General features: G+C 34.5%; 1 protein-coding gene across 8 annotated transcripts in view; it reads left to right on the top strand.

Moving 5' to 3' along the window:
- LOC117227422 (uncharacterized) overlaps positions 1–16,412 on the top strand; it is a 278,167-nt gene that overhangs the window by 49,744 nt on the left and 212,011 nt on the right. The window contains exon 1 of one of the 8 annotated variants that reach the window (XM_033482691.2): positions 7,107–7,143. The exons of the other annotated variants lie outside the window; for them this stretch is intronic. Coding sequence (XP_033338582.2) covers positions 7,117–7,143 — 27 coding nt within the window. The 5' untranslated portion in view covers positions 7,107–7,116. Of the gene's footprint in view, positions 1–7,106; positions 7,144–16,412 lie in introns of those variants that run through there. 8 annotated transcript variants of the gene reach the window in all.

The raw sequence follows: 16,412 nt of genomic DNA, 5'->3' as shown, positions 1-16,412 counted from the left end.
TAAATAAAATGTTTCTTTTCTGGATCACGATCGCCGATCTTTAAAAGAATCGATTCGTGTAATTTTTATTTATATGTATTCATATTATTATGTTCGTTAAGCAATGTTTCAATCGTTGCGTAAATCCGCTTGCATTTTTACTCAAACGCAGGAGCAATGATCCAATAAATATATATAAAAAATATATATTATTTATATTATATTTATTTTATATATATATATTATATTTATATTACATTTATATTACATTTATATTATATTTATATTACATTTATATTATATTTATATTATATATATTATATATATTAGTCATATTATATTTATATTACATTTACATTATATTTATATTATATATTATTCATGTTATATATTATATTCATATGTAATAAAAAAATATATATTATTTATATTATATTTACATTTTTGGGACACCCTGTATACACAGTCAGAATATACAGTATCAGACTCTGTACAGTACATATCAGACTCTGCCGTCCAGAGAAATAGCCTCGCGCAGAATTCAGCCGTACCTAAAAGGTTAAGATATTAAATACTAACTGGTTATAAACAAAAAGTTTACCCTAAATTAAGCATAAATTACGTCATATCTCATTTTCTTAAAAAAAAGTACTTCTACCACTTTCAAAATAAACGGTCCATATATTCGCTAAAAAATCCGCCATAATTCACACGCAGCCAACCTAATTAGAGGAAGAATGGTGCCGATGCTGTTGGCGTTATCCTATCGTATCATTGTCGGCGGCTCGTATTATTACGTTAAGTCGACGCGAAATAGCGTCTCTGTCTCTCTCTGTGTGTATGCGTGTATGTGTGTGTAATGCCGCGGACTCTTTATAACCGCGATGTTCTATGCACTGGTGTTCCACTTGGGATCGGGATGCCGTAGTCCACACCTTAATGAGATAGAAACCACTTAACCGTGTGCTCGCGTGCGTGCCTAAGGATCTGCCTGGCCGTTCTCACCTCGTAGTCACAGGTTACTTGCTAAACTCTGGGACCACGTATTGTCTAGAAACCCGGGCAAAATTGTCGTGGCCTTATCTTATAGGCTTTTTTCTTTCAGCAGCTATCCTTGACCGACGCGCGGTTACCAGCCGCTGAAACCACCGATAACGTTAATCAACGCCTGTGCCGCGTTTCGATGGACGAACGATGATTCTTCTGAAGTCGGAAAATCGATCTGAGCATACATCGGGCACGATCGTGGAACGTCCCAAACGTCCATTAGATCGCATCGCTGTGGTCCGCGTTTTCCATTAATAACTCGTTAACGAAGCCGTAATCAGCAATTTCGCCGAGGAAAAAGTTACTCGAAATCTCGTCGGGAATTTCTTTCGGGACATTCCTCTTTCAGGTGGTATCAATTTTGGTTGAATCGGTTGATAAATAGCGAGAGAGAGAGAGAGAGAGAGAGAGAGAGAGAGAGAGAGAGAGAGAAGTTGGAACAGTTCTCCCTGAACAACTTTCTCGTCGACGTTGAAATACCAACGTGGAACAAAGAGCAGTTATTAAATTTGGAACTTGGTGAAAATGCATCGGAAACGTTCCGGTTGATGCAGCAAGCGTACGGTGTCGATTGTTCGAGCAGAGCAAATGTTTTTCTGTGGCACGAACGTTTTTTGGAAGGCGGAGAGAGAGGTTGGAAGACGATGATCGCGCAGGAAGGCCAACTTCGGCTCGGGCACGCGAAACGATCGAAAAACTGCGTGATTTTATTGCGAAAGATCGCGGGGCTTCGCTGAAAACGATGGAAGAGGCTTTAAACGTCGGCGGAGAAACAATCCGAACCATTCTTCGCGAGAATTTGGGCAGAACGAAGGTCCGCGCAAAATTTGTTCCGCACGCTTCGACGGACGACCAAAAATCGTCGCGCGTCGATCGTTCCGAAGAAGTCGTTGCGACCGCCAGAAATGTACCGAACTTCCTGAAATCAATTGTTACCGGTGACGAAACGTGGTGCTTTCGGTAGGACCCAGAAACCGAGCGTCGAAGTGCGGAATGGAGGTCGAAAGATTCACCGAAAGCCAAAAAGAACGCGGAAAGTTCCATCGAAAATCAAGACAACGCTCGTTACATTCTTCGATGGCGAAGGAATTATCCGCAGGGAATTCGTTCCAACTGGCCGAACAATTACTGGCACATGTTATCTCGAACTTTGAAGCGTTCGACGGCCAGAATCCGACGTGTTCGACCCGAATATCGCGATCCAGAGACCCGGTGTCTGTTGCGCGATAATGCGACGAGTCGCGCCTCGCTCGTCGTTCGTCGATTTTCGGCTCGAAATCGAGTCTGCTTGTCGAATCGTCCACCGTATTCGCCTGATTTAACCCCGCGCGACTTCTCCCTATTCCCAAAATTGAAATCGAAGTTGAAAGGATGTTTTTTTAATGACATTTCGACCGTCGAAACAGCTACGACGCGAGCGCTAGAGGCAATTCCACAAAACGAGCTGGAACACGTATTCGAATCACCGTCGAATCGCTGTAACGGGTGTATCGAGACTGGAGGAGAATATTTTGAATGAAAACCATCGAAAAATATTCGTGCATCTTGTTTCAACGATGTTTCCCTCGGCCGGTCTCGAAACTTATTTGTCGCACTGTGTATAAAGCGACGCCGGGTGCTTAGAAGTCACGGGGGGGCATAAAACGGGCAAGGCTCCATGCGTCGGCTGGTAACGGTCGACGTTTATTGTCCCGTTCGAGCCTGCAAGGTCCGCTCGGTGAAGATATTAGAGTCTTCGCAGATATTTTAAGCTGGCGCGGCAACAAAAACCTTGCCAACCATCGTAACGCTTCGGGACGAATAAAAGAATTTTTCCATTATGCATGTCGGTCGGCGGGCTGCTATAGCTGACCTAGAACCTCGACACCGGTCGCGAAGTTGGGCCCGTGCCCGGCGTTACACTTCGCGCCGTCCGACACGGTGACAGCGGGTGCTTCGGGAGAAAACATGGAAATGAGGAGAGGGTGACAACACCTTTCGTCGCGGAATTGTTACCTACCGCGTGCTGCTGGAGACGGCATCGTCCGCGATCCAGATACCTGCGATCCGGCGATCGAGCGAACCGATTAGGCGCGGCACACAGCGATTTCGGAACGTGTCCGGACATGTTAGCGATTTTCGACGGTCCATCCGATGCCTATCACAATATTTGCCCCTCCGAACCAATTAATGTTTCCCTCTGACATTCTTTCCTGTCATAAAAAGCAAGTTTATTGTATATAGTGATATTATATTGTTATTATTATTATGTTATTATAGTGTTATTATATTGTTAAATATAAAGCGAATATGTTGGTTACGAATAACTATTACCGACAATCAGAATATTAATTTGGCTACGTCCGATTCTTGAAATTTCGATTTAGATGCGTTTATTATAATTTATAATTAACATAATAACGTTATAATAATATGTGTAATATATATAATATTATAATATTTATAATATTATATACAATAATATCATTAACATAATATATATGATATTATAATATTTATAATTTTATTAATGTAATAACTATAACTATCATAATATTATATAATTATAATATAACTATTATATTAATTATTAATATTTATTATTAATATAAACTTAATACGCTTCACGGTTATCCGATAACCGAAAGAATTCCATTCATTTATAATCTTTAATCAATATCCGCAACAAATAAAAATTCATTTCTTCTAATAATAGTATTTTAAAAATTTTTCTTTAAACCTTAACGACGACTTTCTTCTATCTAAATAAAAATAAACCGGTAACTTTCTCCCATCAAATTAATTATGATAATTAATTATTAATCATAATTATGATTTTTCGTTCTCTGTATTGAAGAAAAACGCTGACAGCGAACGCGTTGACCTTCGCCCTTAATTTTTCAATTCTTGACTATTTCGACGTTGTCCGCGTCGGCACCCAACAATATGAACATCTCGTGATTGCAGCGTCTTATCTTTTTATCGCGGCGCAGTTTGCCCGACGTACAATCAGCGTGAAAGGAAAGTCGGCTGCGATAGGCCGCGCGCGTCGAACGCGTTAAGAAGCGTTAAGGGGTGTCGTATACGCGACGATTTACCGTACGACGGCTCGTACAATTTTGTTCGCGGCGATCGTCCGAACGACGATCGCACGAAATGTGTGTGCCCCGCTGCCGTTTGCGATTTGTTCAAGGACGACGCGATCGTTCTTGTCCGCGGTCGCGGCACTTCCATAAAATCCGTCGCGCTGTAAGGGTTGAACTTACGACGCGTACAGTCGTGTTGTAGCGATCAGTTGGAACCCGTCGCCCCGTGATTTCTGCCTCGGCGCATAAATATTAAAGAATTCGGAATGCCAGACAGGAGATCGAAAAGAAGACGCGCGTGCATTTTTTTTTTAAATTGGAAATGCTGCATGCATACACGATTATTAAAATAGCGGGAGAGTTTTGGAAATTTTATATTGTTTATTTATTATGTGGAAACTTTTATTTGGCTCTTGTTAGCTGCGGTCGATAAAGAAAATTTTTATTTTCTATAAAAACTCGCTTACTTTATTATGTACATATATACATATTTTATTATATACATATATATTATATTATATTATTTTACATATTTTATTATATATATAAAATTATATATTTTATATTATTATATTATATTATTATATAATATATTATAATAATATATAATAATATAATAAGAATAATAAATAATGAGTAAATAATATAAATAATAAATAAATATATAAAAATATATAAAGTAATAAATATATAAAAATATGTAAAATAATAAATATATAAAAATATTCTGAAAAAAATATCGAACAGCTAAATATCTTCGACATTGAACCGAAATGTAACGCGTTGTTGATAATTCGATGGACGAACTAATTTTATAAGAGCTAGAAAATGGGAAAAAACACACGAGAGCGAATGCCACATCTCATGACGTTTCGACGTATAAAAAGTTTCGACCACCCTTGACACTTCGATATACTGTATTGGTTCTCCTCGATTTAGTTTTACTTAAAATGATTGTATCGATTGATAACGGCAGATTTAAAAATAGCGAACTGTCAGGCGAAAGCAATGCTTAAACGCGTGTGTGTGTGTGGAAGGAAAAACAATTTCATAAATATGTTTTCAATTTACGAACTTGTACTCTTCTTACGTCGATTGATTGTTTACTCGACGACATTGGTGCACTTGGGTAGCATAATCAATTATTTTGAACATTTCAGGAAACAACAGACATGTATTTTTTTTCTTTGAGATAAATTGAAAAACGATATAACTCTTTTTTTAAAACTAAGTGACTAAGTGACTTGAATTTTTTCTAGAGGAGAAAGGGATCAGTCTACTGGACGATGACTGTAAAATACTTCTTTTTTAAATTTTGCTTTGAAATGAGAAAAAAGATTGACAAATTTATGTTTTTCAACTTTTTGATCTGACACTATAACGAAAATTTAAAAAATGCATTTTGCGGATCTCAGTTAATTGCTGAAATATTGCTATATTGGTTGATCTTGACAGAAGCTGCAAAAAATTAAGAAACGCAAAAATCGCAGTTCTGTTCCGAATTTCAACATTTTCGACCAATAAGTGCAAGATATCTGCAGTTTTTTAAATCTTTTGACTCGACTTTGACTCGAGTTTGATTTGACTTTGATTCGACTTTGACTGGACTTTGACTGGACTTTGACTGGACTTTGACTCGACTTTGACTCGACTTTGACTCGACTTTGAGTCGACTTTGACTGGACTTTGACTGGACTTTGATTCGACTTTGATTCGACTTTGATTCGACTTTGATTCGACTTCGACTCGACTTCGACTTTGACTGGACTTTGACTGGACTTTGACTCGACTTTGACTCGACTTTGACTCAACTTTGACTGTACTTTGACTGGACTTTGACTGGACTTTGACTGAACTTTGATTCGACTTCGACTCGACTTCGACTTCGATTCGACTTCGACTCGACTTCGACTTGACTTTGCATTAACCGATTCCGATGAAACTTTCAATATGCACATAACTTACCAAGATCTACAAAAAGCATTTTTTAAATTTTTGTCTCAGGCTCAGATAAAAAAAGTTGAAAAACATAAGTTCTTAAATTTTTTTCTCATTTCAAGTGATCACAAAATTTATTAAAAAAAAAAGTATTAGAGTCATAATTTAGTAGACTGTTCCCTCTGTCACCTAAAAAAATTCACGTTATTTAGTTCAGTTTTAAAAAAAGTTACACCGTTTTTCAAGAGATCTTAAATATATGTCCGCTACTGTATATTCGCATCTGCATCGAAATGTCGAATAAACATTGGTAATACATGCATCTTTCGTATCGCAGGATTTGTCCAACATTCTGCAGCATGCATAATTCATGGTTTCATTGTTCAGAAGACATTATTCGAGCATCGATTACCGAGCATTTACTTAAAAAGTGGAAGAATCTTTTCCAAAAATGTTCCGCAAAAATTCTGTTACAAACACGTTAAAAATGCCCTTCCGACGTTTATGCCACTTTTGGTAAAATATTTTTACTTTAACATTAGTCTACTAAACTTTAAACTGCCAAACTGCTATACTACTTTAATAGTAAAAATCTGGAATTCCATTTCTCGAATATTAAACGATTTAATTAAATCATTAAATTCTCGCACACTTATTTTTCCTCTCGTCGAGAAAATGCGACTAGAAAACGATTTTCCAAATACGAAAATTCAACGGATAACTCCGCTTTGTAATAAACAACGCGGACGCAATTTACGCAATTAATTTATCTCCAATCTGTAATTGGCGACGCCCAGAACGCGCGTCAGCTCGCGCGACTCTTAATTATAAAACGGAGGCGAGATAATGCAAGTTCAATTTTGATTTCCCGTATTTAGCATACCGAGAAGCGTGTGATGCGTGATCGCGGAAGCTCCGAAGTGCATATGTATTTCGAACAAAAGCTCGGAGAGAGAGAGAGAGAGAGAGTTCACCGATTTTAATGATTTCCCGGCGCACGGAGACGTGAAAACAAAATAATAACGAAAGCGTTGGCAAGCATCGAAATGTAGATATGATTTGATGGATTTCAGGGGCCGGCTACGAAATGCGGTTCTTCAAATGTTTCGACTCTGTAAGTACTTGCTTTGTGAGACCTTGGAAATTCACGGCACGGTAATTAATGTTTTGCAAATGCACAGAACGGATCACATCGCTGAGTGGATATTGGACCAGTTGTTTCACAGTTTAATATGTTTGTGTGCTTTTATGTCGCGACGCGTGACGAGAGAATTATTGTAACGAAACGATGATTTCGATGAAAACGAAAAATTCGACTTCGCGCTCGCTGTTCGCGTCGCGGTTGTGCGATTTTATTTAATTACATTGTAATTCGATCTTGCTATTTAATTACATTGTAATTCAGTCGAGCTATTTAATCACATTGTAATGCAATCGCAACGATAGTGAAAATCGCTGCCATGAATGGGACATTTTCGTTTAGGGCGAGATAACAAAGGAATTAAAGAAATTAAACGATTACATAGTTTTATATATACTATATAATATAAATTACATAATATTTTAAATAATATATATATATATATAGTTCTATTTTTATTATACTTCTATATATATAGAAGTATATATGTAGGACTATGTATGTATATATATATATATATATAGAACTATGTATAGAAGTATATATATATATATATATATATAGAGAGAGAGAGAGAGAGAGAACTAGTTATATATATATATATTTCTATGTACAGAAGTATATATAGAACTATTTATATATATATACTTCTATGTATAGAAGTATATATAGAAAAGTATATATGTATATAGAAGTATATATGAGTACTCATTGATTTATTAATTTTTAATTTTTAATTAATTTTTATATCATATCGTAATTTCTAATTTTAATACAATCACATCGTAATTTCTAACGTTAATGCAATCACATCGTAATTTCTAATTTTAATGCAATTACATCGTAATTTCTAATTTTTGAATGCAATAACATCGTAATTTCTAATTTTAATGCAATTAAATCGTAATTACTAATTTTAATGCAATCAAATCGTAATTTCTAATTTTAATGCAATTATATCGTAATTCGTTATTAATGGAATTCAATTGCATAATATTTTGTAATTACATTTCTGTAATTACATTTTCGAAGTAGACTGCAATTTAATTTGAACGGAGCTCCGAATTACGAATTCCAATGTGATCGAATTGTAATCTAACTGAATTACTTTGTAATTATAATTCCTTGAATAATTTAGCTATAATTCTGCACAATTCTGATTAGCAGGAAATATTCTACTAAATACGTAAAAAGAACTTTGAGAACAAATAGTTTTAAATCGAAAAATCGAATATTTTATTGTTTCATCTATTTTAATCTATTTTTATTATCAAGTCATTTATTCGATAATTTACTCGACGCTGTTGTTTCTGCAATACGAATCGACGAATAATTAATTAACGAATGCGGCAATCAACGGAATGCATTGTCGCGGCAGAACAGCGGCCAGAATTTTAATATTTTCTTATATCTTGCTTCCATTATTCTTCACGTCTCTCTCTCTCTCTCTCTCTGTCTCTCTCTTTCTCTCTCGCAACTTCTGCTACTCTTTTTAGAAAACTTTATTCCCGCTACTTTCGAAAACTTCTCAAAGCGAAACGTCCCTCAATCACAGCCGGCTGGTGACCGGCGAAGTTTTACTCCGGTAAAGTTTTTCGCGCGGAATGCTCTCGCCAATAAAAAACAAAATCAAATTCCTTTTAATTTTAACGATTTCCATTAAACATTACATGCACTTCCGATGCACCGTGTAGCGTACGTTAATACATAGTCGCATGGTGAGTCGAGTAAGAGAGGTTATATTTATATATATATATTGTTATATATAACAATAATCGAGTTATGATTTCTTTTTTTTAATGAGTCAGTTGTTATAACTTTTAATAGATTAAGCTAATTTCGTTTTATCGGTGATCTTTATGTAATAATTATGAAGTTATCGAATACACGGATATTGTTATCGTGTCAAGGTTATTTTAAGGTTATGTCAAGGATATGTCGAGGTTATGTCAAGATTATGTCAAGGTTTTATGTCGTGGTTATGTCAAGATTATCTCAAAATTATGTCCAAGTTATGTCAAGGACATGTCAAAGTTATGTCATGGTTATGTCAAGGTTATGTTAAGATTCTGTCAAGGTTATGTTAAGATTCTGTCATAGTTTTATATCGTGGTTATGTCAAGGTTAGGTCAAGATTATGTCATTTACACGTGAATTATATGTGAGTCGCGTAAGGGTGGTTATATTTATATATATTGTTATATATAACAATAATCGAGTTATGATTTCTTTTTTTTAATGAGTCAGTTGTTATAACTTTTAATAGATTAAGCTAATTTCGTTTTATCGGTGATCTTTATGTAATAATTGTGAAGTTATCGAATACACGGATATTGTTATCGTGTCAAGGTCATTTTAAGGTTATGTCAAGGATATGTCGAGGTTATGTCAAGATTATGTCAAGGTTTTATGTCGTGGTTATGTCAAGATTATCTCAAAATTATGTCAAAGTTATGTCAAGGACATGTCAAAGTTATGTCATGGTTATGTCAAGGTTATGTTAAGATTCTGTCATAGTTTTATATCGTGGTTATGTCAAGGTTAGGTCAAGATTATGTCATTTACACGTGAATTATATGTGAGTCGAGTAAGGCAGGTTATATATTTATATATATTGTTATATACAACAATTATCGAGTTATGATTTTTTTTTTAATGAGTCAGTTATTATAAATTTTAATAAATTAAGCTAATTTCTTTTTACCGCTGATCTTTATGTAATAATTATAAAGTTACCGAATACACGGATATTATTATCGTGCCAATGTTATTTCAAGGTTATGTCAAGGACATGCCAAGGTTATATCATGAACATGTCAAAGTTATGTCAAGATTATGTCAAGGTCAATCTTTCAACGCCTGTAGCTCGACTCTGGGTGAAACGATTTCGATGACATTTTAAACACGCATATAATTTACCGAGATCTACAAGAAGCATTTTTGAAATCTTTGTCACAGACTCAAATGAGAAAGTTAAGAAACGAGATTTTTTTATTCCTTTTTGTCATCCCAAGTAACAGGCTCAGTAATAAAAAAGTGAAAAGGACAAGAATTTTATATCTTTCCTCGTCATTCCAAGTAATATCGAAATTTAAAAAACAGAATCATTTTAGTCACCGTCTAGTCCCGCTATCGTCTATAAAATTCAATTCAGTTTTTCAATCCACCTTTAAAAGATGTTATTGCTTTTTAATAGCTGCGCGCTCAATTTAGCGAGTAACCGTACGCCTCTGTTGCACTTCCACCTTTCCAAATTCGCCCGGAAAACGCAACTAGTTTTAATGATCCGCAGCCCGGCGATAAGGCATGCCACTAATTTCTTAATTATTTCAGCTAATCGCAAATTTCACGCGTGTGCACACACGGGTCGGGAAAGTAACGGCGCGGACACGCACGCTGCATATAGTAATTGCTAATTAATTCGGTGTCGAAAGGAGATGAAACCCGGCTTATCGTCGCTTGTAAAGACCGGGCTAAGCTGTTATCTATCTAATTAGGGAGTTCAAAGAGTAAGCCTACGATGTCGCTATCGTTTCAGTCTCGCCTGCAGCTCTCCTGCCCTAACAGGAACGTTTAGGATCGCAGCCATTGTGAACGAATATTTACGCGGAAATATTTCGAAAACGATCATCTCAACCCTTTGGGCTCGACTGGCGAATCTGCGGCGCCGTAAAAATCAATTCAAACGACATCGAACGTGCTTATATTTAAATAAAAAAGCAGAAGAAAATTACGCGAAGTGTAACCGTTGCTTGAGAGACAAGAAAACTCAACGTCGAAGTATAGTAATTTATTTGGAATGGAATGGAATCAGATCAGAGAAATTGTTTTCAATTTTCGAGTTAAAATAGCTTCGAGTGCAAAGGGTTAATATTTAGAAAAAACGATAATCGATCGAACGAAAGGCGGGACATCCGACAGATCAATTTTTCTGCGCGATAATTTGTTCGTCGAAGCAAGATTTCCGTCGCTTGGAAATCGGTTTAATAATTAATAATAACATAATCGCGAATGGTGAAGATACTTGAGCTGTTTAAAAAGGTACGTGCTAATTGTTGTAATCGCGCGATATCACTTTATTTTTATGTAACGGCGCTGTATTTTGAAAAATACATCCTTGCTCGTCGAAACGATTATGTTCGCGGCATTGCAGGTGGAAAATATTACACAGCGAAAAAACTGTTCATCGAATTAATCCGGCGAACGTTGTTTCGAGAGCCACAGTGGACACGCGATGATCGATGAACTGCTCCTGGCAAAAAGTACACTCGATCGAGCGAACCATTGTCTCTGTCGTAATAATTGATCGCGGATCGTTAATGACGGTTGACGTTGCACGATGCAGGCACAGGCAGGGACAGATGTGTGTTGGCACCCTTTGAAACGGCGTAGCCTTTTGTAAAACTTGACTGTGCGACTTGAATTTTGTTTTTTTTTTTAGGTAACTGAGCGACTAGTTTTTTACACGATTGCTATAATACTTCTTTTAAATTTCACTGTTACTTACTTCATTTACTATTGCTTGCAAAAAAGAAATTTTAAAAACTATATTAATAACACAAAAGTGAATGTGTTCGTTTTTTTCAAAAAAGAGAAGAATAACGAACGTTGATGTAATTATTATTCGTCAGACTAATTGTCCATTAGATAAATTATATAGTATATGCAAACTTTGCACTGCCAAAAGTACTTCCTTCGCAAATACTTGCAACAAATCGTAGCATTTGCGTGAAACGATTATGTTATATTTATATACAGGATGCTCCGAAAATGTTCCTGAGGTCATTTGAAGCAACTTTTTCCTTTACAAAAATTTTCTCCGTGGCGCCGTTCGCGAGTTATTCACGAAAAACGCTGACCAATAAGACGCGAGCGCGACGGGCGCGAGGCGGGGCCCGGCCAACGAGCGCGCGGAGCCCGGTAGCGCTCATTGGCTCGGCCGCCTGGCGGCAGCCGAGCTCGCGCGCCGATTGGTCACTGTTTTTCGTGAATAACTCGCGAACGGCGCCACGGAGAGAATTTTTGTAAAAGAAAAAGTTGCTTCAAATGACCTCAGGAATATTTCTAGGGCATTCTGTATATCCTACGCTACTGTATGCCATCTCTGTCGCACATGCACGTCGCGCGTCAGTTTAGGGCAATACATTTAAACTAAAGGGATTTCTAAATGTAAAATCCGCCATGAAACACCGTCGTTTAGATTTCCTTTTATGGAAACGAAAGAAGCGAGATAAACTGGGGAAAGAAAGCCGATTCACAGATTCAAAGTGTTCTTGTAAATTACTTCGCCGTAATTAGTTTAGCCGGGACGTGCGAAACGTCACACGAGATTCCCGGAGCCGTGAAAATTTCCCCGGACACTTTCCGTGCCAGACCACGTACCAGACTTCAGCTTTTTAATTGTTTTACGCCGGTGCACCAGCCACTTGCATATATGTAGAATGCACCGTCAAGAAACGTTTGTCCACCGGAATTTCCATAATCTGAGGCTGGCTACCCCACTTCGGTAGCCTGACATTTTCGAGAATCCGACTCCTTACGATCACGCTGCGTGCTCTAAAAATTGATACGTCCAGAGTAAACTTTAATTTTCATCATAGAAATTTAGCGTCCCGCGATGGACAAATATACATTTCGAAATTAGAATTTCTGCGAACTACGTACGTATGGATAATACTGAATGCAACGAAGTGAGCTCTAAAACTTTGATATTTTTAAACAGTGATATAATACAAAATATAAACAGTAATATAATAAAGACGTAAACAGTAATATAATTTAAATATAAAATCTTATTATATTTATTATATTTATATTATATTTGTTACATTTATATTATATTTATTATATTTATATTATATTTGTTACATTTATATTATATTTATTATATTTATATTATATTTGTTACATTTATATTATATTTGTTATATTTATATTATATTTGTTACATTTATATTATATTTATTATATTTATACTATATTTGTCATATTTATATTATATTTATAATCTAGTATAATTAGTATAATTATAAACAGTAATATTACATAAATATAAAACAGTAATGTAGTATAATTACAAACAATAATATAATACATAAAATAAACAGTAATATAGTATAATTATAAAAAGTGTTATAATACAGAAAGGAAACAGTAATATAATATAAATATAAAACAGTAATGTAGTATAATTAAAAACAATGATATAATACAAAATATAAATAGTAATATATAATATAAATACAAAACAGCAAAATAGTATATATATAATTCTAAACAGTAATATAATATAAATTTAAAACAGCAATGTAGTATAATTAAAAACAGTGATATTTATAATACAAAAAATAAACAGTAACATAATATAAATATAAAACAGCGATGTAGTGTAATTCTAAACAGTAATACAATACAAAAAATAAACAGTAATATAATAAAGACGTAAACAACGACACATATGCATAAATCATAAAATATGCAAGGTTATCTCGAATAGCAATATACAAGTGCAGCCTTTCGTACATATAAAGAGAAAATTACTTCACATGCAAAATAAAAAGAGAACGAAAAAACATACACAATTTGTCCACAAATCTATGCTATCGAACGCGTATTTGTTCATAAAACTTAACTCTGTCACAAAAACGAAAAAACGAAGAAACAAAAGATATCTTCAGATAAACAAACGCCAAATACTTGTGCATAAATACGACAATATCGCAAATGTATCACCCAAAATTTATCACTCGAATTTTAACGATTTTATGCAGGGAATCGCGCATTTTAGTTTTATAAAACATCGTATGCGTTCGTTCCGCGATGATCGAACCGGTGCTCTAGGCGTCGACGAAGGCCATCCGGGCAGTTCGAGGAAATTAATGGCTGTGGGAATCCATTGTAAGATACTGGCTATGCAATTAGACGGTCAAGTACGAAGTAATCGTTGGCTCGTGTCTGACGAGATACGCTTCTACTCTACTTACATTGCACTTTGCTAGGAGATCGAGTGAGTCAGCTTTCAAACATGTCGCATCAATCGCCGTGTCCTCATCGACAACGTGTTCCCATTGCTGGCAAGCAGCGAGCCAGAAAATTAATGGTGAAAGTAGAATCTTGGCAGAACTGTCTCCTCGCACGAAAACGTTAACTGAAACCGTTTCCGCGCTCCTCCGTTTCACTATGCTTCACGAACGCGAACGTGAATCATTCGCACTATTATATTAAAAATATGATAAAATATAATATAATTATAATAATTACAATATAAATATAAATAAGAAATATATATATGATAAATGTAATATAAATATAAATAAAATTAAATAAATAAAATAAGTTTGATTATTATAAATTGTCTCAGGAAAAATAATACAGATTAATTATTATAAAGTATCCTAAGAGAAACAGTACAGTTTAATTATTATAAATTATCTCAGGAAAAATAATACAGCTTAATTATCGTAAATTATCTCAGGAAAAATAATACAGCTTAATTATTATTTATTATCCTAGGAAAGACAATACAGTTTAATTATTATAAATTATTTCAGGAAAAATAATACAGTTTAATTATAATAAATTATCTCAAGAAAAATAATACAGTTTAATAAAGTTTTGTGCTAACACAGTCTCTTCTAAAAATTAAATATCACATTAATTGCCTTTTATGACAATACAAGTATGGTTACCCAATGAACAAAGTCAGAAGGATGTTTGGAACGCGTCGGTATTTCAACATATTTTTCAATCCCTGTCGCAAAACTAATAATCTGGGAAAACTCGAGTTGCACCATACGAGAAAACGAACCTTCGCTCTGCAGACGGTGTCGACGGAAGTTACAAATCACGTTTCATTTTCGATACAGGGTCGAAATAGTTTGACAAAACGCGTGACGCCAGTAACGGAGCTCAACGTTGGCTCAGCCTAATAGAACCGACGGATACCGAATAAGTATAATATCACTGTCGGCGTTCCGTATTTTCTGAAAGTATTTCGTTTCTGTCTCGAGAGACATTTTTCATACACTTTTATTTAAACCAACTGTCCAAGTTAAAGCGTTTAATTATTACGTAGGAACATTATTCAATGGGAACAGTTGATTTTTTATTTACCACTTTTATGTCGATAATAACATTATGATTATGTAAATTTTAATAGGGGTATAATCGTTAAGAGTTAAAAATAACAGACACATTTTAGATGAAAATCTTAGATAGCTTAAAATTATAGCATAGAATGCTATATAAATGCTAAATTTTTTTATAGCATAATACCGTTTATTATATTTTTATTACATTATACATCTTATTATATTTTTATTATATTATACCTCTTATTATATTTTTATTATATTATATCTCTTCTTATCTGTTTATTATATTATACCCCTTATTATATATTTTTATTATATTATACCTCTTCTTATCTTTTTATTACATTATATCTCTTATTATATTTTTATTATATTATACCTCTTATTATATATATATATTTTTATTATATTATATCTCTTATTACATTTTTATTATATTATACCTCTTATTATATTTTTATTATATTATACCTCTTATTATATTTTTATTATATTATATCTCTTATTACATTTTTATTATATTATACCTCTTATTATATTTTTATTATATTATACCTCTTATTATATTTTTATTATATTATATCTCTTATTATATTTTTATTATATTATACCTCTTATTATATTTTTATTATATTACATCTCTTATTATATTTTTATTATATTATACCTCTTCTTATATTTTTATTATATTATATCTCTTATTATATTTTTATTATATTATACCTCTTGTTATATATTTTTATCATATTATACCTCTTCTTATATTTTTATTATATTATACTTATAGCATAAAATTTCGAAAATTACAGAAAAGGAGAATACGCGATACTGAAAGGAAACGTTGGCGAACGATTCGTTCAGTTCCAAATACGTTTCGCGATACGCCGCCGTATTTATCGTGGCGTCGACAAATTACACGCGAGTTGCTCGAGCTCCTCCCGCTCTCCGTATCCGGTTTTCCGTTTTTATCTGCGCGAAAGCAAATTATATATATATATAAATCAGGAACGGTATGGGGCGATCTCCGGCCGAGACAGAAGAAAATATCCATCGAGGCAGGCCCATTGCGCCGGGGCGGCCGCTTCCATCTCGTTGCCTCCCGTAGCCGTGTTAAACGCTGTCTCCATAGTAGCAGAAACTTTATTACCA

This window comes from Megalopta genalis, chromosome 16 (assembly GCF_051020955.1).
Source record: "Megalopta genalis isolate 19385.01 chromosome 16, iyMegGena1_principal, whole genome shotgun sequence".
NCBI lineage: Eukaryota > Metazoa > Arthropoda > Insecta > Hymenoptera > Halictidae > Megalopta > Megalopta genalis.
Note: the sequence above shows the minus strand (reverse complement) of the source record. Positions and strands in the feature narration are given on the sequence as shown.